Source organism: Xenopus tropicalis, chromosome 2 (assembly GCF_000004195.4).
Source record: "Xenopus tropicalis strain Nigerian chromosome 2, UCB_Xtro_10.0, whole genome shotgun sequence".
NCBI classification, from domain to species: Eukaryota; Metazoa; Chordata; class Amphibia; order Anura; family Pipidae; genus Xenopus; species Xenopus tropicalis.
In genome coordinates this window covers 47,858,315-47,885,601 of record NC_030678.2, presented here as the reverse complement: position 1 = coordinate 47,885,601, position 27,287 = coordinate 47,858,315, and the positions used below count along the sequence as shown (strand labels likewise).

Sequence of the window (27,287 nt, the reverse complement as noted above, 5' to 3'; positions counted from 1 at the left end):
GGGATTAAACTTCAGCAGCACATTTGACAGTGCAATAGAGGAGGGGAGGGAGTCAGCCATGACCACTGTTACACTATATTGCTACTTGGGCTTTACTCACTAAACCATGGTAGTACTTGTAATACAATAAAAAATAAACTGTTACAATTTAGGTTCATATAGTAAAAAATATGCCTAGTGTATAGAGTCTCTATCTGTTGCTGATATTTAACATACAACAACTAGAGGGCTGGAAGTTCCGCATTCCTCATATTAGAAGACCCTTATGAGTTTTGCCTGTATTAAGGCATGCACAGGTCAGCAGGTTGTCTAACTTCAACACCAATGTCGGTTATGAATATTGGGTTTACTTTGTTCAGAAGTAACATATAAATACATGTTTGTGAGAGCTAACCAACCTTTATATGGCTATGGATTACCTTATCTACTGCCAGGGCTGTCTTCCTGTATAACCATGTTTGCACTATTTGTCTTCTAGAGCAACATTGGTTTGGTGCTGCATGGAGTCATGGAATATGACCTCTCACTACGGTTCCTTGAGAATGCTCTCACTATCAATTCAAAGTACCATGGAGTCAAGTCATTAAAGGTGGCACTCAGGTGAGTTCTGCCCTGTGCCTCTGTATTTGTGTCTTGTATAAAGTATATCACAGACTTTACTAAGTCTTAATTGTCTTTTAGTCATCATCTTGTTGCTCGAGTGTATGAAACCAAGGGAGAATTCCGCTCCGCCTTACAGCATGAAAAAGATGGATACACTATATACAAAAACCAGGTCAGCTCCCGTGCATGGCTGCTTTCATAAAGGGATAACATGCAATTTCAGTGTGTATTGTAGCATGCTTTTATTAACAAAGGCTCTGAAACCTGACAGGCTGGGTGTCACTAATTTACAAGGAGTTGGTTCTGTATTAGCTTTTTATTTTTGGTAAATGTGGAGATGGGGGAACATCTGAGGCAGGGATAATTCACAACAAATGTAAGAGGACGTTGTGGGATATTTTGCCTTATGCTCTGTACACTGGATTTTGCCTCCATTTGCTGCAAACGACAGAGGAATTGTCACGTTGCTTACGGACTCTACTGAGCATCATAGCCTCCACATAACTTCCTGCACTGCTGACACTGCCGAAACATGTCTGAAAACCATCAGTCTGCAGGGATTACTACCCCTTTGCCTTTTCAAGGAAAGAAAAGTCAGTGAATCAACCTCACCCTTTTAGGTCAACGTTATATTCCTTAAAGGGGTCCTTCACGCACTAACAGGTTTCTGCACAGTGTATATGTAATATAAATGTAATTCTAAGCAGCTTTTCAATATACATTAAATGGGAACTCTGGCTTCTGAACCAAAATGTGTTAAAATCTGTTCCTTTAAAAAGTATGAATAAATACCATTTTTATATGCTGAAATCCAGCTGCAAAACAGTTCTTTATCTGCATCATCTGAAATTCTAGCAGGGGAGGAGGGACTAAAACATTGTTACAAATTGTAACAATTTCCGAACAGCTTACGGGCAGCATGCAGGAACTACATAACCCAAAACGTACTGCACTGTGATGTTTCTTCCCATATTGACATTATGTGCAGGGAATTGTGGGATTTGGAGCATGCAGGCTAAGAACAGCCGACTACTATTACATTTAATCTGATTCACAAAGTTGTGAGCCAGATCAGCCGGCTTAGTTTACTGTCCAAAACCATATTATAATATTAACAATCATAAAAAGGCTGCATATTTTTTAATTGACGTATATTGCAAAGTTGCTTGAAATAGTTTACTTTTCAGAAAGCTCAAGTTGTGTTTGGGTGGAGTCCCCTTTCTAAGGTTTTAAAGCAGTGTCTGTCTGACTGTTTACATTCTCTGCACTCCTGGCTCTGACTCCTGAAACTATTTTGCAATGTGTAATCTTTGTGTGGATTCCTTTTTAGCTTGGGGAGCAACATGAAAAGACCAGAGAAAGCTCAGAGTATTTGAAGTACTTGACCCAACAGGCAGTGGCCCTGCAGCGCACAATGAATGAGATATACAAGAATGGCTCCAATGCCAACATCATGCCTCTCAAGGTAACCAAGCCTTTCCTCATTAAGGGGCATATTTATTAACATTGGAGACAAACCTCATGCCCATAGCAACCAATCAGCAATTAAATTTGAACAATCACCTACAAGTCAGAAAACAAAAGCAAAGATCTGATTTGTTGTTATGGGCAGCATCACCAGGGATGTTTGTCTCCAATGTTATATACACCCCCAAGTGTTGCTTTTATCCTAGTTAATTAAGGGTTGGCAACTAAACTCATTAACATTTGCTAAGATATTCTTTCATATTAGTGTGATACAAATACATTGAACTAATACATGAACCTTTTTTTTTTCTTTTTTGCCTGATTACTTGTCCCTGGGTGCCGGGGGCATTTTTGTCATTCTTTTATCTAATGTTTTAGCTGCTAGTTTAATAGAAATGTGCAGCCTGCACCTTTATTGCAAGTAAGAAAGCTTTAAAGCTGGTACAGTACTAGTTTAAAAAGCACTGAAAGTATCTCCCATCACCCACGATATCAGTATGGGGAATAAAGCAGCTCTTTGGTTCTCTGGTTTCTTTGCTAAGATATGAGAATGTTTGGTTTCTGTAAAAATGTTTCTTGTGTAATTTGTAAAGCTTGCATCTATACAGACAGTACTCTCAGGGTTCACATCTCATAGTAAGAGTAGGAATTCAGCAAGGGCAGATGTGGCTGGATAAGATTACCTTTGCTTACCCCTTGTGCTCCTGCCAAAACACTGCAAATTCAATGCTAGTGTAAAGGGCATGCTAGCCCTAAACATGTTGGGGTTAATAAATAAATATTGCAGCATAGTGCTGCCGTCCTGCTTCCTCCATCCTCCTTATACCACATCTCATGGTACCACCTTCATATAACTCCTTACATGCCCCCTGTACAAGGCAGCTGGGACAAAGTGCTTGAAGCACAACATCAAGCAGTAAGTAGCACAGTCCTGCCCTAAAATCCTTACTTAATGTCCGTAATAACATGACAGCCAGTGATAAATGTACATAGCTAATGATAATATTCCATTTCAGTTCACAGCTCCCAGCATGACCAGTGTACTGGAACAACTGAATATTATTAATGGAATTCTCTTTATCCCACTCAGGTGAGTGCTGCCTTTTCAGCCAAGGCTTTGCTCTTTCAATCTGTTGCATTTCCTTCTAAGGATGGCTTGTGGTTTGTTGGCTACATATCTGCATAATGAGACTTGATTTATTTTCTCCAGCCAAAAAGACCTGGAACATCTAAAGGCCGAAGTTCAACGTCGCCAGCAACTTCAAGAAGCAATCAAAGGTGCTGAAAATCACGAGGCAAAGACTAAAGAACCAGAAATGTCCGAAACATCAGACTCCAATATAAATGCAGCCTCCGTGGCACCAGAGAGCTCTGATTAGATCCTTCCTTCCCTGCCTTTTTATTTCCATCGTTTAAAAACAAAAAAAAACAAAAAAACACACAAAAAGACATTCAGCCTCAATGGGTTTTTATCAAAGAGTGACAATATAATTGCACGGGTTCTGATATCAATAATACACATTGCAAATAAATCACCAGTGTAACATGTCTGACCCTGTGTGTGCACCACTGAAACATATCTGTTTCCAAATGGCGGCAGCACATGTAGAAAGTAAAGAGCCCAGGCTGACGCTGGCATTCTCTGTGTGCGTGTAGATGAGCGTGTGATGGAAGATGACATTATTATTGCGTTTGTACATTTTAAAGAACGATTGGGCTGGGCTGCCTCTTGTTGACTGAACATTTCTCAGGTCATTTTCCCCACAGACTAGAACTCTCTCTCCCTGGCTGAGCTTTGATTTGGGATGTGTTTCTAGGGAAGGCAAAGTGTCTGACCCTTACAATACAAAGCCATACAGAGACTGTGAATGAACGCAGTATGTGCACCAGGGCCAATCATGGATTCAGGCACGGATCGAGCGCACTGTCATTGGCACTCTACAAACGATGGGAAGTCACATTCTTAAAAGAGCAGTTTATTTTTCCTTTTTTTTTTTTTTTTTTTTTTTTATGACCGGTTTTATTTAGCTGCTTTTTTATGTATGGATATAAGAAATGTGTGACAAAGTATGTATGTTTGGATTCTTTCTCCTCTAAAGGTTTTTGTAGTGCTCTTTTCAGCTGTCTCTTTTCCATCCTCTCTCATTCTCAGCTTCATGTGTTCCTAACCCTATGTAATGATTCAACTTTGCCTTAGGAAGCAAGAATGTCCTTTGCGTTGGCCACATAGCATTATATTGTGTCATAATGCTGGAAAGGCCCAAGGGGGAAATGCACTGTTGCATAAAAAAAAAGTTGCATCCAATGAAGATGTATTGTGACAGTTCTGCCTAATTGGTGGATTTTACTTTTAACTATTATTCTTAAATGCCTACTTACAGTGAATTTTATTTTGTAGACCTGTGATATTCTGGCTGTGGCCCCCCATTTGTTACTGGTCCCTACATCCAGCATTCCATAAGAGCCAATGGCTGAGTTGTATTTCTGCAACACCTGTGGTCTCACAATTGGAGGACTGTCAGTCAGCAGGCCATGAAGCCTAATGGGTTCCTTTATGAGCATGGTGCCCTATGCCTCTATTTTTGTCTGATTTATTATTCACTAAAGCAGCATTTGATTGTAAAGATAATAGTTCCATGATCATTTGCCCTAACTTGAACATATCCATCCTCTTAGCTATGCTGTTGCTTTCTTGGCTAGATTTACTAAAGGCTGTGAGGAAAGTAGGGATGCACTGAATCCAGGATTTGGATTTGGCCAAAAAAATCACATGACTTTTTCACGTAAACACAAGTTGAAAATTTTTTTGCTGCACGTGATAGCATTTACCCCTTCAACAACCTAATTAGCTTATGCTATGCGAATTAGGGTTCGGATTCAGTTCGGTATTTGTCTGAATCCTTTACAAAGGATTTGGGGGTTCAGCAGAATCCAAAAAGAGTGGATTCGGTGCATCCCTAGAGGAAAGTACCTTTTAGAACCAGTCAATCAGTATTCCATGTGCATGGGGTAAAGCTTTGTTAAGTTAGCAGCAACTGAACTGGGGACACTTTAGCAGTAGGCGGTTTGCTGGGTGGTAGGGTTCAGCTTGGTGTACAAGATGGTTGGGAAAGTGTTCCTTGCTGTATGATATGCAGCTCTGTTAGCCAGTGAGCACACATGCGTAGCCACAGGAAGCTGTTAGCCAAAGAGTAACAGCTGAAGGACTGTGGAATTTAACTGTATGGTCTACAGAACATTCATAGTATTATTGCTATAGTCTCCTTTGATATCTGAGAACATTCATTCTCATTCCCTGCACTCTGCCATAAATTATGGCTTAAAGATGGAGCATGTGTTTGTTTTTTTATTTCTTTTTGATCCTATGTATTTTCCCAATGGCAAGAGATCAATACAAATACAATCCGTATTGTCTGATTGCTCAGATGTAAAAAAAAAAAAATGCTGACTACTGCCTTTAGCAAACTCAAACTCTAGCCCCCCGACTATGCCGTCCTTTCAGAAAATTTCTTTACCTCTTTTTCTACATTGTAGTAGAGCTTCCAAACGTCCATGCTTTGCAAGTGAAAGTCGTAGGCCTCTGGCTCCATCCAGTGCACTTTGACTTGTGATGTTGCTCTGCCAAGAACTCCCCTGAGAAATGTCAAATGGTTCTGCTCTGATGGTTTCTGGGCGAAGCAACGTAACAAGACTTTCTCTTATATTAGCTTAATCGTCTGCTGACTGTGTCTGGTAGCCTGAAGAGCACAGCCCTAAAAAAAAACTGCTAATATCTTGAGACAAAAAATGTAAATTAAAAAATTGCAAAGGTCCTCGGAAGAGCATTCTATAGGTCCCTTTGGGCTTGGATGCAGTTCAGCTCAACGCTACTATAAAAAGTGCTACCTTCTGATACCAGTGCTGCCCATTATGATAGGGAAATTCTAGTCTTTCCCTCCTTGACTTTCTTTCCACCTAGCATTAAAGCCTATCCTTCCTCCAAGACTAAAGCCTATCTGGACAGCACTGTTAGCCTCTGTTTGGTACTCTGATGCCCCTGTTGACTACTCTCATGGAAGCATACATACAACTGACATTTCAGATGTATTCATGATTTGTTTTCTTGCAGAAGAGGAAGCCCAGTTTTGCTTTGGGGGATCTTTTTTACATGAATCATATTTCTTGTCATTTAATAACAGAATCATGTGATAGAATGCTATGATTCCGATTATGTATGTTTATTTTTTTGTGTGCAGCTTCCAATCAGTTACTGATATTTCTACCTGCAAACTGTTCCATTGCAAAACCTGTAATGTTTGTGCGCTCACAATGTCTAATCGTGTTAAAATGTGTGCTGAGGTCTCTAAAGATGTTGAAATGGAAATTTACCCACAACGCAAAGCTTTGTAGGGTGCTGGCACAAATGGTGCCAAAATAATTCAGTGAGCAGATGTCCAGCTTTAATATATCTGTTGTGGCAACTGCTAACCTGTTTCTGATTCATACAAAGCTGCTGTTCCTTGGCAAATGTCACTTGAAGGCATTGCCCAACACTTTACCAAGCCATTGTAGGTAAAATCACTGTCTCTTTAACAACTTGAGATTTTAGCCTTTAATAAATTAAAGACAATGCAACTGAATGTGTTTGTCTGTTATTTCCTCCTTAGGAACCAGAAGAAAATAATGCACCATCCCATGTGCTATTCTGTTAATTGTATTCAGCCGAAATTTTTTGGAAATGTGCCTTCCTGCCTTAGGTTGAGCAGTATTCAGAACAATAGATTAAAACTTAACCTTTATTAATAGGCTTTAATAGTAGACTTAAAAAAACACCCGCTTGTATACTGTGTTTGTGGCAACAGATATAAGGCATTCAGCAACACTCACATGGCTCCAGCATCAAACATCTGAGCAAAGAGCAATACAGCACTCTCCTCTAATGAGACAGAGAAGCACAGATATCTGAACACTGAAGGAGGTTTGTATCTGATCATTATATATATATATATATATTAGTAAAATGGAGCCACCATGGACATGACCATTAAATTATAAGGTTTCCTGTTGCCACTGTTTTCTCTAAATTGCACACGAATATACAGAAAACACGCCTAACGTGCGTTACTCATGTAAAGTGTAATGAGAGGCGCCGACCCCATCTATTCAGGTAATTTCAACAGAGGTAAAATCTCTCTCATACCAGGGCTCATTCGAGAGAGTGTGAGATGGGATAGCTTCCTTGGTATAGAATGAAATGCTGCATGTTGCCCATCCGCTCCTCTGTGTAATTATTCTCTACCATAAGGTATGTACATTGCCCACTACATTAGCATTACAACTATGTCAAAGGCAATGCTTGATTCAAACCGCAGAAACGGAGACTATTTTATTGTCCTGTATTACAAAAAACACCCTACTGATCATCTGATTATAAACTAAAGGGACATGCCTTGATGGGGCAAAAATGTACAGTAAATACAGAATAAATATGGTATTGAAATGAGATCACAGAAATGCTCTCATTTAAACCACGCGGGGAGAGTGTAAGGCAAAAATCTATCCATACTCATTAAAGGAGAACTATAACCCTGGGTGCTTAACTCTCACTGCCTAGACCCCCCTCACCTCTCCACTATCGCATTGTTTTTAAGTTTAATGTCTGTCCCTATCGCTAACCACTAGCTAATAATGCAGAGGAGCGCAGCCACCTACCTGCCCGCCATCTTCTTACTGACTGTAGACACTTCTGGTCTCACCGCCAACACCTAACCTTTCCTGCTACTTCCAACTGCACGTGCGCAAGCAGGTTTGTATCGGCGGAGAGACACAAGTGTCTTCAGTTGGTAAGAAGATGTCGGCCAGATACGCTGCTGCGCTGCTCTGCATTTTTAGCTAGTGGTTAGCGACCCAAATATACAATATGTTGGAGCTCGATGAGTTCCTAGAAGACAAAACACATAATTTTCTATGAAAGCCCAAATGTAGGAATCTCCCTAATAATACCCATAAACTGATCATTAAATATTTATATATTTTCCTTTAATTCACTTATCAATTATTCTGGTAAAAATGCATGCAGTACAGAGTATCTCTTCCATTGTATTCCTTTATCTCTGTGCTTCTCCAACTTTTTTAATTCAAGCCCATCTTGAATGTCCAACCTTTGGTCAGTGCCCATCTTAACTTGTAGGAAAACATCAGTGTTCTGCCCATGTAACTAAGACAACAACTAGGAGAGCAAATATACATTGTCCTCAAATCCCCACCTACCTGACTCGAGTTTGATCCCATCACTGCTTTAGACATCCTTCGATATGAACAAACATCATCTTACCATACAGTTTGTGTAGGTAGGACCCAGCCAACATTAGCTCATTGTCCCATTCTCTTTCAATTACCCTAGTACCTGTATTCATCTTGGCTTCAAAATTGCTCTTAAAGTGCATTTTTAAGTTCTGAATGGTTTTTAAGATTAGAACTACTGTTGTCACATCTGTTGGCAGATATTTCCAAATCTATGTATATTAGGAAACTTAACTGTATATATCTCGCCACTGTGATAGTCAACTGCCAACCAATAGTGGCAATTCCTTATACCCCTCACTATTGAGGAATAATCCTTTCCTTGACAAATATTACAGGCTTGTAATGCAATATGAAATGCAGTGGAAGAAAAATGGTGACCATCCATTGCTGTTTATTAAATCCAGCATTGAGTTGCTGTCTGAATTTCCCCGTGACCCAATGTATTATGCAATTAATAACATTCTCCATGGTTCTGAACTGAATCTGTGACTTTTCGTCGCACAAACACAGAAGTTGAAATTTGTTTGCCACAAGCGCAGTGATCGGTTCTTTCTACCCCTTCAGAAACATGATCTGCAAATTAGGATTTGGTTTGGTATTTGCACAAATCTTTCATGAAGGATTTGAGGTTTGGCCAAATTCCCTAAATAGTGGATTTGGTACATCTCTATATGTTATAAAAAATTTTTTTACAATAATAGTGTCAACTATAGCGATTGAGTGACACAGTAGAACGTACACAACTTTATAAATTTACCATTTATGGCACTTGTTTTTACAATGTTCTTCTAACATAAGTAATTTTCCACTGCTTAATAAATAGGACCCTAACTGTTAGCACCGTAAACTGTCTCATTAATGGCAGTATGTTCATAAGATGCAACCATACAGTATGCATAACTGGCCAATAAAAGCTGCCCTCAGACGTCTGTCTGACATAAAAGCAAAATTTCATCTAACGACAACAAAACAAGTTATGAATATGACTTTGTGAGCTTATACAGACCCTTATACGCCTGTAAAAATGAAGAACAGAGAAATATGGTGCCCACTTGCTTCAATGAAGAAAATAAAAGCATGCCCTTCGCTGACTGCTTACATGACAGAAGGGCCAAGAAAGAGGAAAGGAAAGGTAGAAAATATAATAGACAGGCAATCAAGCATGAGCAAAAGAAGAAGAGAGAAAAGTTAATGGATGGTTACAAATCCCGCACCAGATTCCGTACAGAGGAAGAGTATGAATTATCTGACGATTCTTGTGCGTACATTGAAGTTACGGGCCAGCCCTTCCCGAAGGGGACAGATGACTGGATCCCTGAACTTAACCTGATACAGCAGTATAAACACGACCTGCGAGGTACTGAATGTCTGGACGATAGAATCATTGATGCAGCTCAGTCCTTGCTGAAAATTCAGTTCGAGACAGAGGGGCTTCAAAGTTGCCTCCTTTCTCAAATTGGATTTCATGCAGTTAAAGGACCAGCTGTACAGATTCATTATGACAGCCTAGAGAAGCACTGGTTGACAAGCTGCTTTAACATGGATCATGTGGAGATTGCAGACAGTGCTAAGATAAAACACCATTGTACCTTACTAAGGAAACAAATAAATGAATGTTATAATGAACTGGTAAATGATCCGGAAGGAACTATGGAAATACTGGATGTTGATGAACAAGACAACACTGACTGTGGAGTTTATGCAGTTGCTAATGCATATGAGTTCCTTTCCAGTGGAAACCCCACTTGCAGGTATGATCGCAAGAAAATGAGAAGACACCTCATTCACTGTTATGAGAGGAGGCAGTTTACTGCATTCCCTAAAAAAGCAGATGCCTGTGTGGTTGTTTTTAGGTGTAAAAAACCCCAGCAAGGATCCATTTCAGTGCATACCAGTGGCTCTGTGGTTTAAGATGTAGTAAAGGCCCCCCAGATATATCTCAGTAAACATAAAACATAGAAGGACAGTGTCATATACTGTATTGAATGGTATATATATGAATTGGTAAATGCCAACACATGAGAAAGGTGGATTGAGTAGCAGATTGAGGAATGGTGATATTAGGATATTAAATAATGTGGGGTAATACAGAATATTCTGGGGCTGGGCTGTGTTACAAAACAGAATATGCAGACAGGGAGCTGTGTTTTCTGAATTGCCAGCCAAGAAAATTTATATGCACTATTTACATTTTAGGGTCCTACAGGCCGCATACTTTGCACATACTGGTAAATCTATGCATATTGGGTATCAAGCTGTGTATGCTGTGCTTTGCACAGAGTACCTAGCATACCACCACTTTTTTAAACCTAATTCGAGCAACCAACTCTTATATTTATTAGAAAATAAAATGGAGACAGATGAAAAAGACAGATTTTTTTTTAATGTGGGGTTTGATAGACAAAGGCACTCATAGGAAAAAGTCAATGGACAGGCCGACTTACAGTAGTTTATTGAAGAAACGTGCACAATAGCCTTCCATATTTAAGGCCTTCAGGCAGGGTTAGACTGGGGGGTGCAGGGCCCACCAGGGAAACTGCCCCGGGGGCCCCACACCCGCCAAGTTGCTCCCGCTGTGCCCCCCTAACCCCCCAAAGGGGCCCCTCCATCCTCCTCTGAGCACATGTAAGTAAAACAGGGGAGGGACACCAGCGACCCTACCTTGAGGCACTTTATCAGAAGCTGGGTGCAAACAACAGGTTAACATCTTAACCAACAAAACATTTAGAAACCAATACTTCTTGTCTGCTTTATCTGTAATAATAATGTGGCAGGACATAGGCTCAGGCTCCAAAACCTTGAAAGAACATTACATATACTGTTCTTAATAGTGATGAGTGAATCTGTCCCGTTTTGCTTCGCCATAAAATTAGCGAAACGGCAAGAAAATTTGCGAAACAGCAAAAAATCAGTGAAACGAATGTGTCGTGCAATTTTTTTGTCACCTGCGCTTTTTTTGTCTCCTGCATCCATCTTGATGCGACCGCGCCCTATTTTGAAGCGGCGACATTCAATTTTGACATGCCCATTTTGACATGACCGTGCCCAATTTGACACGACCGCACCCTTTTTTGGGCGAAACCGTGACTTTTTTGACACACAGCAAATTTTTCCGCGGCGAATTTTCACAGAAGTTTTGTGAAACAATTCGCCAATGGCGAAATGTGGAAATTCACTGTGAATCCATACCTGCTGAAAAAATGTGCTCATCACTAGTTCTTATATATGAACATTAATACACATATAAGTTAAGTTAAAAAAAGACCAGAGTCCATGAAGTTCTACCCAAATGAATCCCAGTGCATATCTATAGACTTATACAGACCTATCTGTACACACATATATATAAACTATACTGTATATACCAATATCTATACCAACTGTAGATCTAAGCATCACAATAGCTTTGGATATTATGCAAGGAATCATTCAAGCCACTCTTAAAAGTATTAATAGAATCTGCCATAACAACATCACTGCCCTCTCCGGAAAGAACCCCCTACTCTGCTTCAAAGAAAGGTTCTGTTCCCCAGGGGGGGCTCTGGTGCATTGATCGTTTTTATGGGAAAAAACATTCTTATCCAGCACAGAAAAAGGGGAACAGGCACTCAAAAGACCACAAAGGCCACCAAAACTATGTTAAGGATGTAAATCGCCGGTGGGATGGCATATGCATTGCTACGATTCCCAGAAGTTGCTCTCAAGGAAACTTCGGGCGACTTCAGGAAATCGTAGCGGCGCGTATACCATCCCACCGGCGATTTACATTGCTGCCGGTGGGATGGGATCGTGGGGAGATTAGTCACCTACAGTAACTGTAAGGTCCCTGACCGCCGATCATAGATTTAGTAATCCGTGGGAGCCCTCCTACCAGGACAAAGGCGTATACGGGGACAAGAAAGACACAGCTCCAAGGGAAGTTCAAACTTGTCCGGTTTATTCTTACGTGATGATAGTATTTATACCACTCGTGTACGTACAGAGACAAAGGAATCATTATAAAATAAAGATGGAGTAGAACCTCATTATCTACAAGGATGGCCTTCAAGGATGGCTAATGCGGGACAGGAATTTAAAGGAGGATACAAGGAGTAGAAAGGCGTTAGTGCACAGATAAGATTAAATTGTTTCTCAAGGCTTATGTTTTGTCAGGTGCAAGTTGTGCAAGGGTACTATTTGGGAAAAACAGCTTATTATGGGATGTTCAAACCTTGCTGGTTGCTATTACAAAATGGAGATACATCTCTAAAATGGAGTATGATATGCTAAGTATCAAAGTGTATCAAAGTATCAAAATACATGCATATATGAATATATAATTACATGAATATATGATTATATGATATTATATCAAACCTTACAGTAACGAGGACAAAATCCTTATTAACGCGGGCGACTAATCTCCCCGTCTGCCACTGCCCTTACTGGGGAAGCTGTACTACTTTTTCCACAAGGGGTATTTTTCTTTTTATTGATTTATCTTGATTACTACATACAGGTCTGAATGTGACCTCAAGAGCTTCAGAATGTTACAGAATGGGTACAGAATGTTACAGAATGGGTACAGAATGTTACAGAATGGGTACAGAATGTTACAGAATGGGTACAGAATGTTACAGAATGGGTACAGAATGGGTACAGAATGGGTACAGAATGTTACAAAATGGGTACAGAATGTTACAGAATGGGTACAGAATGTTACAGAATGTTACAGAATGGGTACAGAATGTTACAGAATGTTACAGAATGGGTACAGAATGTTACAGAATGTTACAGAATGGGTATAGAATGTTACAGAATGTTACAGAATGGGTATAGAATGTTACAGAATGGGTACAGAATGGATTCCCAAAACATAAACTTCAGAAACAGCAGTTTTGGGGCACGTCAAAATGGGGCACATCATCCACCTTAAAGGGTTTGTTCACTTTTGAGTAAATTTTTAGCATGATGTAGAAAGTTGCCCCACACCTAGTGGTACATCGGGCACTGATAATATACTTGATGCCCCGGTAGCAGAGAATCGGCAACCTCTCTGGGCCGTGGGTAGCATGATTGTTCAATAGGCTAAAATACTGACTTTGAAATCCAGACTAATCCCAACCCCCTATCCCAGTGTGATAAACATAACATATTTGTATTACTTTATATGACACTGAAGAAAATCATGTGTATTTATCAAGCAGTGTAATGAATTTATGTTTATGTTTTATCACATTTTACACATTTTTCCCCCAAAACATGGTGCAAATTGTTTATCTTGATTAACTCAACCTCACTGATTTCTTTGGGTTACACCTGCTCTATGGTCAAGTACAATTATGGTTTTTCATTTAACTTTGTAATAGAGTTTCTGAGCATGTTCACTGACACTCCTAACAGAATCCAAGATGGGGAGCTCCTGGGACAACTCTGAAGGCCTGATCATTACTGTTATGGAGATGCTGAATCTTTAGGCTGGTGTAGTAACTCTAGTTTTTAAAATATGGCATTTCTAGTCAATTAGGGTTTGGTTCTCCTTGAAGCACATAATCAAGTAACCTCTAAGGGCTCTGGCACAGGGGGAGATTAGTCGCCCGAGACAAATCTCCCTTGTCACGGGCGACTTGTGCAGGCGATTTCCCTGTGTGCCAGAGCCCTAACAGCTCTAATAGCAGGAGAACGGCTCCTAAGTTTTCAGCAGGTCAGTTTATTATATACTATATCCTGGACTAGATTTTCACTGGTCAACTGTCTATTCTCTCTAGGTACAAGGTAGATAAGGAAGTGTCTGACACCTCTCCCAAAGGTTTAAAGATAAGGGTTATGAGGACTGGCTTATAAATAAAGCAAGGAATGGTGCCATTACTATTGAGGGAAATACCCTTTTAGGTCCTCGAATGCCGAATAATTCATTTTGATAGGAATCTGTATCAGGATCATTTACGTAGATTCTAAAATAGAAAATAAAAAGGTTTGGGAAACAAAAGCTCCCACCTTTTGCACTACTTTTAATCAACACTTTAGGGACATACAAAATTGCTTAGATTGGAATTTACTACTCTTTGATTCATATTTACATCTTATTTTAGATACTAAACCTAATAAAACTTTTAAACGAGTGAAAAACGTACGAATGATATTAGTACCCAGTAGATTGTTGACTCCAGCATCCTCCCTAAGAATGAAATACAGGCTGGAATGTATAGGTGTGGTAATATAGAAGGATTGTGCTTTAAAAAGTTGTGTTTTGGACTGATATATTGAATAATTCCACCAAAACCCACTAGTCCCGCCCATCTGTGCCACTTCCTGCCGGCGGCTTCAGTACACTGCACTGTAGGATAGGAACCAATCAGCAGCTAGGCTGACCTGATAGGGAACTGAAGCCTGTCTGTGCTTGTGTGCCTGCAGGGCTGTGATTGGCTCTCAACCTCCTACTGTGCTTCTGGCAGGGACCGTTAGGACACGCCCACTCTTTATTTGAAACACTGACAGAGAAGGGATAGGATCTATAGGGAGCTCCAATAAAGGGGCCATTGTTACAGATAGGGTTAATGTTTAGCCCAAAGTGAAACCAGCACCGTAGGAGAAAATTAAAATCATACTTACCGTGATTTTCTTTTCCTGGCCATCCCTTTAGGCAGCATAAAACGAAAGGGTCAGTGGGGATTAACCCTTTCGTTTTATGCTGCCTAGGGATGGCCAGGAAATATTATTCATAATTGAGTACAAAATTAGGGTTTTTCCTATTTATCCAATAAGTCTCCTTTTAGACAGAGATTGACATGTTCCTCCCGAGGTATAATTTACCTTCTGACCTGTAAGTGTGGCCTCCAGTATATAGGGCAAACTAAAAGAGATTCAAAACCCCATTTTAGGGAACATAGGTTTCTCTAAACATGTCAGAAATACATAGACCATAGTGGGCTGAATATATTGGCCATTGAAGAAATGAATAATTATGAACAGATGTTAGTGGGTTTATTGCAACAGAAATAAAATTCCTGGATTTATAAATTACAGACACTCTGTTTTAGATATTGTATATATCAGGGATCCCCAACCTTTCTTTCCAACCTTACAATCAAATGTAAAAAGACTTGGAGAGCAACACAAGCACCATAAAAGTTCATGGAGGAGCCAAATAAGGGCTGTGATTGGCTATTAGGCAGCCTCTATGCACACTATCAGCTTACAGGGGGCTTTATTTGGTAGTAAATCTTGTTTTTATTCAACCAAAACTTGCCCCCAAGTCAGGAATTCAAAAATAACTACCTGGTTTGGGGCACTGAGAGCAACATCCAAGGGGTTGGTGAGCAACATGTTGCCCCTGAGCCACTGGTTGGAGATTACTGGTAAATATGGTGTTTCCTTAGTAGCATTTTAATCTGTTTTAATTTGTATTGCTGGTATATTTTTATGTCTTTTTTATTGTTTTTCATTTATAACAACAATTACATTTAGGTTGTCATGGTATTGTACCCTGACAACCTATTATTTGCTATTGGTACCTTATTGGTAATTTTCTAATGTCCTCTGATTGGTTATAGATACACCCGCCCTTATATGGGCACAGACTCCCCAGAGTATGTCCAAGCATTGGACAGTATATACAAGCATTGCGCATAAAAGGGTTCTATTTGTTGATTGGTTTGGCTTCTTACATTATGCGTGTGGCGCCTGGCGCTGTTGGCGTGGGGACAGGACACAGTGCCGTTATTGTGTACGCTCCCTCCTTCTTCCTACACGCCAATACGATCCCATGTACAACATTGTGTAATTCTAATATTTATTCCCCTGATGAAGTCGGACTTATGAGGAAACACATTGAGCTGCCGGATCTACCTGCGCAGTTTTATTTTATTTGAGATGCTGATTGTGCTGCAGAAATCTGTAAGTGCAATATATTTTAATTATAAATTTGTACCATTGATTTTATGCTATAGGAGTGCCCCATGTACCATGCGTGTCTGATACCTTGCTAGTAGAAACATAAAAATATCATTTTATTTAAGAGACACATTGGGGAGAATTCACAAAAGTGCTGATATTGCAACAAAAAAGAGGTGAAAAGAGGTCCAACAGGACTAGGGCCCACCGGGTCTTTATCCAGTGCCCTCTTGGGCCAGTTCAACCTTGTACCCCAATATCCCAGTTTGGGTGCCAGTGTGCCTGTGCTGTTTGCTGATTACCAATATGGCTGCTGGGAACAGAAGGGGCACAGCTAAAGGTGGGGGGCCAAACGGCTCTGTAGTTCTGGACATGCTATGGGGACACAGATTAGTTGCGGCAAGTGTCAGTGAAGTGATTAAAGAGGGGGCACTGCTGCTAAAAGAGGCTTTACTTTTCCTTTAAATAAAAATGTATTCAATATATTCGCTCAAAATGTTATTATTGTCTTATTCATTACACTAAAACTAGCATAACAATGCAAATGTGAGGGGAAAACTTTTATATATAAGATATAAATATATAAGGTGGGAAATGGAGACTGGGTGAAACAAAGCAAAACAGAAGAGCTTAGAATTTATCTGACAGGGTTACACTGAGCTTTACTCCATTTTCAAAATGTTGGGGAAAATTTCGGGAAAAAATGTTGTTAAAATGCTGTATAAATGTTGTTTTAACAACAAATTCACAAAAGTGTCTTTACTTCACCAAAACCTGAAAAGTGGCGGTTGAGTCGGAATTTAGGCGGATTTCTGTTTGTGAATCTGGAGAAAGTTTTTTCCACCAGTTTTCCCACCACTTTTACTCCAAAAAAGGGCTCTCTCCCCCTTTGTGAGTTCCCCCCATGGTGTAAATACTACATGTGTTTTGGTCTGATGTATTGCAATGATGTATCCGAATTAATACCTGCGTCAGGAAACTATTTCAATAACTAAATAATTTGAAACCGAACTAAGCAGTATATTATTAACAGTGCAGTCACCACTTACCTGCCAATACACAAAGGATACCCAGGGTAACAAGTTTTTAACAAAATGTAAAAAATGTTTCATCCTGTGCACCAATAGCTCTGATTCATTACTCCCAGTGAGTAGCGCATGTGAGAGAGGATTCAGACAATCCTTTCTGCAACCATTGTAACCCTTTACGTAACACGCCACCTGTTTATGTTAGAAATATAAACAATAGCTCCACACCATGTTGCGAACTAGCTAGCCTCTACTATTTTAGCAACAAAGCTGTTTATACAAAAAATTAGTTATGGCCACAAATATTGGCACCTTTGACAACAAAGCTGTTGTATTGATATTGTAGTAACACAACAAAACTGGAAAAATCCTATGGGGCCTATGGCATAAGAACACAAAAGATGGAGAATGGACAGAACTTTCTGAGGAGGAAATAGAGAAAATTGTAAGAAAGGATGGACAATCTCATAGCTACAAATTCAGCCAGAGACCCTTCCTTTCTCCCCAGGAAGTTGAAGGCCCGTGCCTCTGTAGCCAGACTACCTGGACTTGGACACAAGATAAAAAATGTTTAAAAAAAAATATTGTAGTAACAGAACCTTGATCAACTGGCAGAATGATTTAAGATGGTCCTTCCAGTACAAGGTAGAACTGCTTTCCTTTTGTCATGCTATCCTTTACAAACACAATGAAAAGGGGCTTAATAGAGGAGACATAGGCTCCACATGTAAGCCAAAACACATCTGAGCAATTTTAAATCCCTACTGCAGAATGTTCACGGGTCTTCCTGCAGGACAACCACCCAATGCACTTTTCAGAACTTTTCTGGCATTTCGTCTAACCTTCCCTGGAATCATTTTGGCAGCAGCAAGTCTAAATCCCATTGAACACATTTGCAGAGGGATGAAAAGCGCAGTTGACAGAAGACACCCTCCAATCTTTGAGAAATGCAGAAATTTGCAAAAGAGCGTTAATAGAAAGCTCATTCTTTTCTATAGGAAGCACTTGGTTTCACTTATTCTTTTCTGATCCTAAGGGATAAGTTATGCTCTGAATAAAATAAAGTTGTGTAACATTAAAGGTGAAACAAGGAATTGTGGGAGCCTGGTTTTGGCACCTTCAAGCTTATCTTGCAGGAAGTTTAAGCTGTAAAGCGGATCATATTTGTAGATTTCGAAAAGATCTTTTTGTAGTCGTACAACCAAGCATATCATGAAATGACGATTTAAGAGTACGATTTCCCCATTAATGAGAACAACCATTTCAAGCAATATCGTCTAACTGAAGCTAGGAAAGAGCTGCCACTTGGTCCTGCAGTTGGAGATCTGACAAATTCAATGTTGACGACTAAAATTTCCAAACCTGCCCAATCGATTTTCTGACCAACGTAGGATGAAAGATCGTTAGATGTACAATTGTTTGGTGCACACTAACCTTACGATAATTTGATGGCTTTGTCAGATTGCACTGTAATTGGTCATTTAAGAAGAAAAAGTAATTACGGGAATGGTCGGCTTAATTTGTGTTATTTGAAGAGTGCAGAGGTGCCAATCTCTTTGCCCAGGACTGAACTGGAACAAAAGAAAGCAAATAGAAAAATACACCTCTGAAACACTCAACTGAATTATCAGAATCTCCCAAACAGTGATATTTTACTTCCAATACAGCAGAAACCCCCATTTTATATATTCAGGGAACTGCCAAAAAAAATGGCGTCAAATGCGGAAAAACTTAAGGGGATGTAAAACCAGAGTTTCACTGTTTCCGTAACGCCTTGATTCAAGGCATAAACCTATTACAGAAGTTGCTTTATGGAAGACGGCCAATAGTGACAAATAATAGGCAGACATCTATAAGTTTTATATGCATTTAATAGTTTACCAATTGGTACAATAAGATTTTTTTTTTTTAATATGCAGAAAACGAATAAATTTTGTTTTACACAGTTTGAGAGCAACAAATCTTACTGTAAAACACAGAGCAGTATTATATACATTCCTTTACTGATTTTATATCTGTCTTTACTGTGTAATTTTCTGTTTAGTTAATGTTTAGTATTGGAGAGGAGGCAGGAAGGACTCTTCCACCTAAATAAAAACTTCATTTTCCTAATGTCATTAAACATTGAATTGTGTCGGGGGTGAGCTAAACGTATGATCGGCGTCTCCTTGGATTGAACAGGGGGGGGGGGGGGGGGGGTGAAGGATGAAGAATTGGACAACTGCTGATTGAACGAGTAAGGAACCACTTACATGATACAGTGGAAGAGATACAAAGTTTGGAAAGATGAGGAAGTGCAGTTGTGACTTGGAAATCCATTTTCTATAACGGAAAGGAAAACGTATTCAACAAATTAAATATTTCCCCACAATTATCACCAGACACTTGCCTCTAAACTTTGTGCATTTGTCACTATTTACAGCTAGACAATTTGGAGAGAAGATATTTTAAGTGCCTTACTGTTTTTAGGATTGGAAACACCTATTTCAAAGCCAGTTCTCCCTGTTAAAATGTTGGGAGGATTATCAAGCCACCACTGTACGACAAAATAGAAACCTTTTTCAACAGCGTTTGTGGAGGGCGTTGGCAGGGCGCTTAGATTCAAATTTACAAGGCAATTCACATGAAACAGAAGAGGCAAAACAGGAGAAGCAGGGACTGACAATTAATAGACTGGGCTTTGTGGGGTATTAAGCCAAAAGCTTTGAACCTACAAAGTGTTCCACAACCCAACTTGCTAGTAACTAGTTATTCTCATGTATTAGTGCCTGGGCACACCATTGGTCACACCACACACAAGCAGGACGGTTTCACCTTCTAAAGTGCAAGATGCTATTAGAACCGCAAATATTTTGCTTTCGTTTTTTTTTTTGTTTTCCCCTTTGGATAATTCTTGTTACTGCTATAAATTTGCACTCCTAGAATCACTCCTAGAATGTACCATGGACCTATCAGTCACAGGCAGCATAAAGCAAAATATTTATCTACTAGGAATTGAAACACCAAACTCGAGCCTGACGTAGCAGAGACCTTCTTTAAATTTTAATACGAGGCAAAGACAGCCAACTCGTTCCATCACTTGGCATAACTACTGAGCCTTTTCTATGCAAAGTGTCAATTTCCCAGAGTTCAGATTTTTATTTTATCTATTGCCTTACTTAGTTCTGTCTTGATTTTGTTTGTTCTGATCAAATTCCCTTGGGTCACAAGTTATTAGACAAAACTAAAGACTAAATAGAAGCTTTTTTCACACCCCTTTTCTGAGCGAAAGCCTTCATATGAAGGCACTGGCAGCAAATATTTATACACACGAGTGCCGATATTCTGTCAAAGGATCTTATGAAGAAATGAAAAGGCACACAGACTGACAAACCAGCTCTGGCAGCCCCAGGAAACTACTAGCAATATAAAAGGTGATAAAGCAAATGAAAGGAAAGTAATGCTTAAATGGCTAGTGCCTAGTTAGTGCCTTGTACCCAAGGGCTTGGTGATGTGCAGTGGAGCTATCCAGGTGTGAACCATGTATTGGGGAAATATGCAGTGAGTAGCAAGGGTTAGAATTGGGAATCAAATCGCCAATGTGTTCATTGCATTTATTAACACTTTTTGTGTACCAGTGGCCTTAATATCATTCATTTCTTCATAGTGGAATTTAAAATGAAATCTGGGTGTCAGTATAGTGAGAAGCATTCAAAAAGGCAAAGTGAAAAGGGATCCCTCCCTGTGAAAGACATAAAACTCTCCTATTGGGAATTGCAGTGATGTTTAGACTAGAAAGTATTTAAATACAAATGTAACTAATCAAAAACATTACTGGCCTTCAAAGAGTGAATTTGTGTTCATGTCAGTTACCTACTAGTATTACCTATGGCTGAATGGCAAATAAGCGTATTGCAAGATACTGAGTTGCTTTATTGACCTTCCATTATCCAATGAATGTGCTATTTTTTTTTTTTAACTTAGCCAGACCAGCTCCAGAACTATTACACTAGTAACAAAATGGTTAGTCCCATAATTTATGAAGAGAAAAATGACTGTAGTGTTAAAAAGTTAACCACATGTTTGTTCTACTTGTCTAAATACAATGGCAGGCCTCTCTAAAACTTGACATTTGCGTGATCTAATCTTTATTTTTTTATTTGCCAATCAAAAACAGTTTGGGGGGGGGGTACCCTGTAGCAGCTTTGGATCAGCTGATAGTTAACACCCATAACATCCCTAGCATGAGTATAGCTCAGACCCTTGCGAGAGTCAATATGACGATGATTAAAAGCATCATTCCACTTAAGGGAATGAAAGAAAGTGTTTTGTTTTGTTTTTTTCAAGGGACCCAGATTTAATGTTGGCATTTGTTGGTATAGCAGCCTAATAACCCCTAGAAACTGGAGAGCTACGGATATAACAGACAGCACTGCAGTACATAAGTGTGCAAAGTTTATTCTCTCTGCATTATTGGTCCTGCGCTTGAGAACAGCAGCATTTATTTGCACACAAAGCAAAGACAATACAGAAGCACATACACCTGTCAGAAGAGAAACAAAAACAGCACAAAGTAAACAGGTTTTGGTTTTGTCACATGCCCTGCTCGTATAAATCAACAATTTATATTGTTGCGCTGCAAAAAGATTAAAACCTGTGAGCAAATCAGCATCTCTTGATTTAAATGACGCCTGCAGAAAGACATGTTGCGATCATAAAACACACTGAAGTCTTAACATGCCACCAGAGGATGCAGATAATCTGTGGATGGCACAGGGAGCTTTACTACAATGTAGGTAATAAGAACTTAAGCTAAGGCGTTAAAAAAAAAAAAAAATAGCCCAAAAAAGTCTTTACTATTTTAATTCAAGGTTTGTGATATAATTTTGTTATCTGTTATTTGGATTAACACTTCACTACCTCCTCTTCCAGAACATTGTAAGTGCTGTTTCTCTCCTTGCGTTGGCACAAAGATAGGAAAGTAAAGCAGTGCTTGGCACTCACGAGGAAGAGAAGCCGGAGGGGCAGAACCTAACTTGCCAGCCAACAAACCACAGAAGCAGAAGAGTAAGAAGAGCTGGCCGCTGAGCCTGATGTGACACAGGTAAGCCTGCTGGCATGCAAAAGTGCTGTAAGGGTTAAACTCCAGGCTAAGCAGTAGTTTAACTTTCAAAATTAGATTGCAAAGTATGTTAAAACTGACTTTTCTGCAAACAAAGCTTTATCTCTAGTTCCCCTTTCAAATCCATATGCTTTAATGACACAAAGCTCAAGTTTGGGTGCCAGAACCACTGCAGCAGCCCAGAAAGTGTGATTATCTCTTGCAGTTTTGGTTGCTATTGACAGGATGATAAAGCACCACTCCCTCTTTAGACTGATGTATGGTAGCCATCAGGAGAAACTGGCACAAAGTACAGCTTCTTACATTTCTCAAAAACCCATCAATCCATTTGTAGAGGACTCCCACGTAAATGTATACTTCGGGTATGCAAAGATTTTTCTATAAAATTTGGGAAATAGTGTTTTTTTCATGAAAAATGGTTCTGTATCAAAGATCTCCATTTGGAGATAACTATAATTAGCACGGCAGAAAGTGAGGCATGGGCACTTCTTACTTTTAGATGTTTAAGTAGGGCTTTGGGGAATGGCTTCTTTGAGAGGAAAAAAACAAACACAGAATTAGCACTAGGATTAACCAGTAGAGTTGGAGGATCTAGAAAAAAACATTACTCTTGCCAGTGGGAGGATTAGGCTTAGCCAGCATGAGATGATAGTGGCAGTGCTCCAGGACAGCAAAGGTATAAAGGGGCTCCAAGATACACAATTCCTATATATAGTGCTTTACCTTGGCTGAAATAATGGAGAGATCTTCAGGACACCTGTTACCATAAAGCAGATTAGCCAAGATCCAGTTGGACCGTGTAGCACTGGCAAAACCCACTAAGAACTGAGGGGGGAAAGGCAGGTCAGCAATGAACCATGAGGCATACAAAGGGTCTTTTGTTGAATGAAAGGAAGAAATTGGACAGGGTTACCAAAATATAAAGCCATTTCAGAGAAAACACAATCAGAAAGTAACTAAGGATCTTCAAACAAATCTGTTGCATAACGTGTCTTTTATATCTGATGACAAGTCTTTGGTTAACATCCAACAATCAACTCCTTAAGGCCATCAAGTGAGTAATTCCCTGTGAAAGCACCCTAGGTGAGGATCATTAGATACTAATCAGACTGAACACCAGCCACATATGTAGAAAACTGGCTCAATTTTAACAAGCCAAAACAAATCACTCGGTGCTGTGCCAAGTGTTAACCCATACTTACGGAAAATATTAGTATATGGTTTTGGCTGCTACATCACAAAATGTGATATTGCAGACATTCCAATACAATAGTGAGTTGGTAAAGCTCACAAAAATAGTGGGACAAATAAACATTGCTTTACAAATATATGTGCTTCTGAACGTGCCCACTGATCCAGGAAACCACAGCTGAAGACAGAGTAAGGACAGGCACGATCCTGTAAGGTAGAGCGATTAACATTGTCAGCTACTCTGACACCCCAGAAATACACAGTTCTTGCCTCTTAGGTCTGATGTGACCAATGCCAGCCCATGTTCTTAAACCTATGGTACTTCTAGACAACGTATGTAAATTTACAGTATACAATTTGGATTCACCATGCATGAATACTTTTTGTGTAACATTTAATAAGCTCAATCTACATCCAGAATAATTTACATGAAAGGACAATAGGTATTTAACAGAGCTCAATGGGTAACCATGGTATCTGAGTGCATCCAGAGGAAAGGGGAAAGGCGACAGGTTCCAAGGTGAATTCAAATCAACGGCACTCCCACACTTTTACTGTTTGATCTACGCTTCCAGTGACCACATACGGCGCAGTCTTGTGGAAATCTAAAATGAAAGCAAACAGAATTTAAATAAAACTGCATAGACTTTTAAAAAAAAAAAAAAAAAAAAAGAATTTTCTTCTTTTGTGAAATGACACTTCTATGTTTTCAGTTTATAAAAGCATCCTGTCACTTATGCAACATGCCTCACCTCTCCCCAGTCCCATAACCCTTACCTGTCCCAGACTCTGTACTAGTATTTTGCTCCTGCTTATTTCTTCCTCATTTTTTATACTTTATATTGACATGGTCACTAACTCAATGTATAAAATTTGACGCAGGCGCAGAGCAGGAGGAGAGAAAAATTGTGTTTTTAGAGGGTGAGGAAATATTTAATATTTTGAAAATTTAAGTTACCTTTGAGTTAGCTTTCAGTATAATGTAAATAGTAGTATTTTATAATGTAAAGAGTAATATTCTAAGACTGTTTGCAACTGGCCTTCATTTATTTTTTTTTTTAAATATACTCTTTTATTACTTTATGTTCAGCAACATTAACAGTTTAGAATTTCAGCAGTTGACTGAAATATGAATAGGAAAGGGCCTGAATAGAAAAATAATAAAAAGCAACAATGAAATTGTAGCCTCACAGAGCAATATCTTCCTGGCTGCCTGGGCCAGTGACCCCCATTTGAAAGTTGAAAAAAAGTCAGACGGCGGCAAATAATTAAAAAAAAAAACAAAAAAAAACTATAAATAATTAATGAGACCAAATGAAAAGCTGCTCAGAATAGACCATTCTATAACATACTAAAAGTTAACTTAAAGGTTTAATAGATTAAATTTAACAAATTATATTTAATGAACAAAATGTTCATAGAAAATAAAAATCATGATAGTTTCCCTTTAAAGGAGAAGGAAAGGCTAAGTCACTTGGGGGTGCCAAAATGTTAGGCACCTCCCAGTGACTTTAATCGCTTACCTTGTACCCCGGGCTGGTGCCCCTGTACGGAGAGAATAGCACCAGCCCGGGGTACCTAGAGCGATGCGCTTCCTCCTTCCTGACTCGCTCGCGCGCGCATGCGCAGTAGAGTGAAAAGCCGAACATTAACAGAGAAGTCGGCTTCTCACTGCGCATGCGCTGACCAGTGACATTTGCCAGAAAAGGAAGCAGGAATCGCTTGCTACAGGTACCCCAGGCTAAAAGGTAGGCGATTAAAGTCACTTGGGGGTGCCTAACATTTTGGCACCCCCAAGTGACTTAGCCTTTCCTTCTCCTTTAAGCTTTTTGACTGGGAAAAGCCTTTAACAGGCAGAAGGAAATTGTATACATCATTGCTCCAGCATATCATATATATGAACCAGGAACCTGACAGGTATGGAACAGTGGTATGGTATTTGTGAAACAGCTAAAATGTATTTATTTCAACAACCTAAAACCATAAATAACTACTAAATGTTTGTGCCTTGGTGTAATCTAAAAGGCAGCAGCATGCCAATGACAGCAACTGCATCTTTCAGTAGAACATGTATCAAAAATATTTACTGTTGCTGGTTCTCCGCCCAGCAGGGGGAGTTATTTATCAAATTCTGTCCACAGAACAGCAACATAATTATGTAATTCAAAGATTACAATTCAGTATAGTCAAATGCTTAGCTGAAATCACAATTTCAGGTGTATTTCTTTTTCTTTGCTGTGTGGTGAATATTTGTGCTATCGTGCAGCAAAGCAACAAACTCAAAAGATAGACTAAAATCAGTTCCTGCATTGCTATGTGGCAGAAGGCACAAACTTACAGCACTTGGCGAATGTTAACTTTAACTAGGGGTATATTTATCATGCTGTGTAAAAAGTGGAGTGAAGCATTTACCGGTGATTTTGTCCAGGGCAACCAATCTGCAATTAGATTTCAACAGTTAGAAAACCAAAGCAAAGCATTCGATTGGCTGCTATGAGCAACATCACCGTTAATGTTTTACTTCACTTTTAACACTGCATGATAAATATACCCCTTAGAGTATACAAAAAACAGTAGATCAGTAAATCTTACCCAAAGAGGTAACAAAATGTTCATGCGCATTAAGGGTTTTCATGCAGCGTTTGTTCTTGTAGTCCCAAATGCGTATAGTTTTATCATCAGCACAACTAAGAATAAACTTTCCTCCTGGATGGAATTGAACTCCACGCACCCAATTGTCATGGCCAACCTAGTGAGGGGGTGAAAATAAGTAACAGTGTGACCGAGTGACAGTATAAACTAAATAACATAACAGAGTAGAATAAATAACAGAATAACTGAGGGAGCAGTGCTAAGATATAAAATAAATGCTGCAGATTAGAAAAGATCACCTATCACTGTGTTTAACAAATAATCTTCCATTTGTAAGATATTTCTACTCCACTCCATTGGGGGTTTTTGAAAAGTCACAAAAGCCATGTAATAAGCATGGCATTGCTTGTGTATACATCTTTCCAAATGAACATGATGTTCAACTGGGCAGAGACTGAAAGCCTATTTTCAGCTTAGAATATTCCCCTGTTCTAAATGGACACTCCATATTGGGTTATTTTTTTATTTTAAATTATATGGTTAAAGAAGGCTTCTGTTACTTGATGTGTGCCCCATAAGAACTCAATGGCCACAATAAAAATGATGGCTTAGAGATCTAATTCTGCTTTTGGTGTTTGGCCCCACACCCACAGGGATGAATGCAAACGGTATAACAGTGCCAACAACTTGCAGTGTTGCTATGCACTTAAGCTCTATAGAACACACAGTACAACTGCAACAGGAAAACAAAACTGGCACATGCTCTAATGAACATCTCTTAGCTTGCCCCAGGGGAATGGTACACCTCTGTCAGAAGCAGTGTCATACACTAGGCTCTGCGGTTATAAATTGTAGCTGTATCTGAAAATACCAGCATTGCACAATTTACAAAAGCACTGTTAAAGGAGACAGTCAAAAGACATACTCTAATTAAGACACATTTCATTGATTAAAATTATGTTTCCTCGGTTTAAATTGTATTATAGTGTTCTACCTATATAAAATGTTTTGATAATTCCATTTTAAAGAGATCTGTTCTCACAGTTGGAACTGATCAATGGGCTTGTTTTAATGTTTGCCCTTGAAAGGGCAAAGTGCAGAATGCTTTAACTAGATTCTTTAGTAAGAGAATACACTCATTTAAACAA

General features: G+C 39.3%; 2 protein-coding genes across 5 annotated transcripts in view; one reads left to right on the top strand and one right to left on the bottom strand.

Annotated features, from left to right (window-relative positions):
- Window positions 1-6,688, top strand: part of cluh (clustered mitochondria (cluA/CLU1) homolog) — a 50,445-nt gene extending 43,757 nt beyond the window's left edge. For 2 of the 4 annotated variants that reach the window (XM_031896127.1, XM_012957287.3), the window contains exons 22-26: window positions 479-600; window positions 682-775; window positions 1,934-2,068; window positions 3,087-3,160; window positions 3,281-3,489. In XM_031896127.1, coding sequence (XP_031751987.1) covers window positions 479-600; window positions 682-775; window positions 1,934-2,068; window positions 3,087-3,160; window positions 3,281-3,449 — 594 coding nt within the window. In that variant the 3' untranslated portion in view covers window positions 3,450-3,489. 4 annotated transcript variants of the gene reach the window in all.
- Window positions 6,689-20,116: 13,428 nt separating this feature from the next.
- The window catches only part of pafah1b1 (platelet activating factor acetylhydrolase 1b regulatory subunit 1), a 47,790-nt gene continuing 40,619 nt past the window's right edge, over window positions 20,117-27,287 (bottom strand). Inside the window, 2 exon segments of the mRNA NM_205830.1 lie at window positions 20,117-24,152; window positions 26,140-26,296. Of these exon segments, the coding sequence (NP_991399.1) occupies window positions 24,079-24,152; window positions 26,140-26,296 (231 nt within the window). The 3' untranslated portion in view covers window positions 20,117-24,078.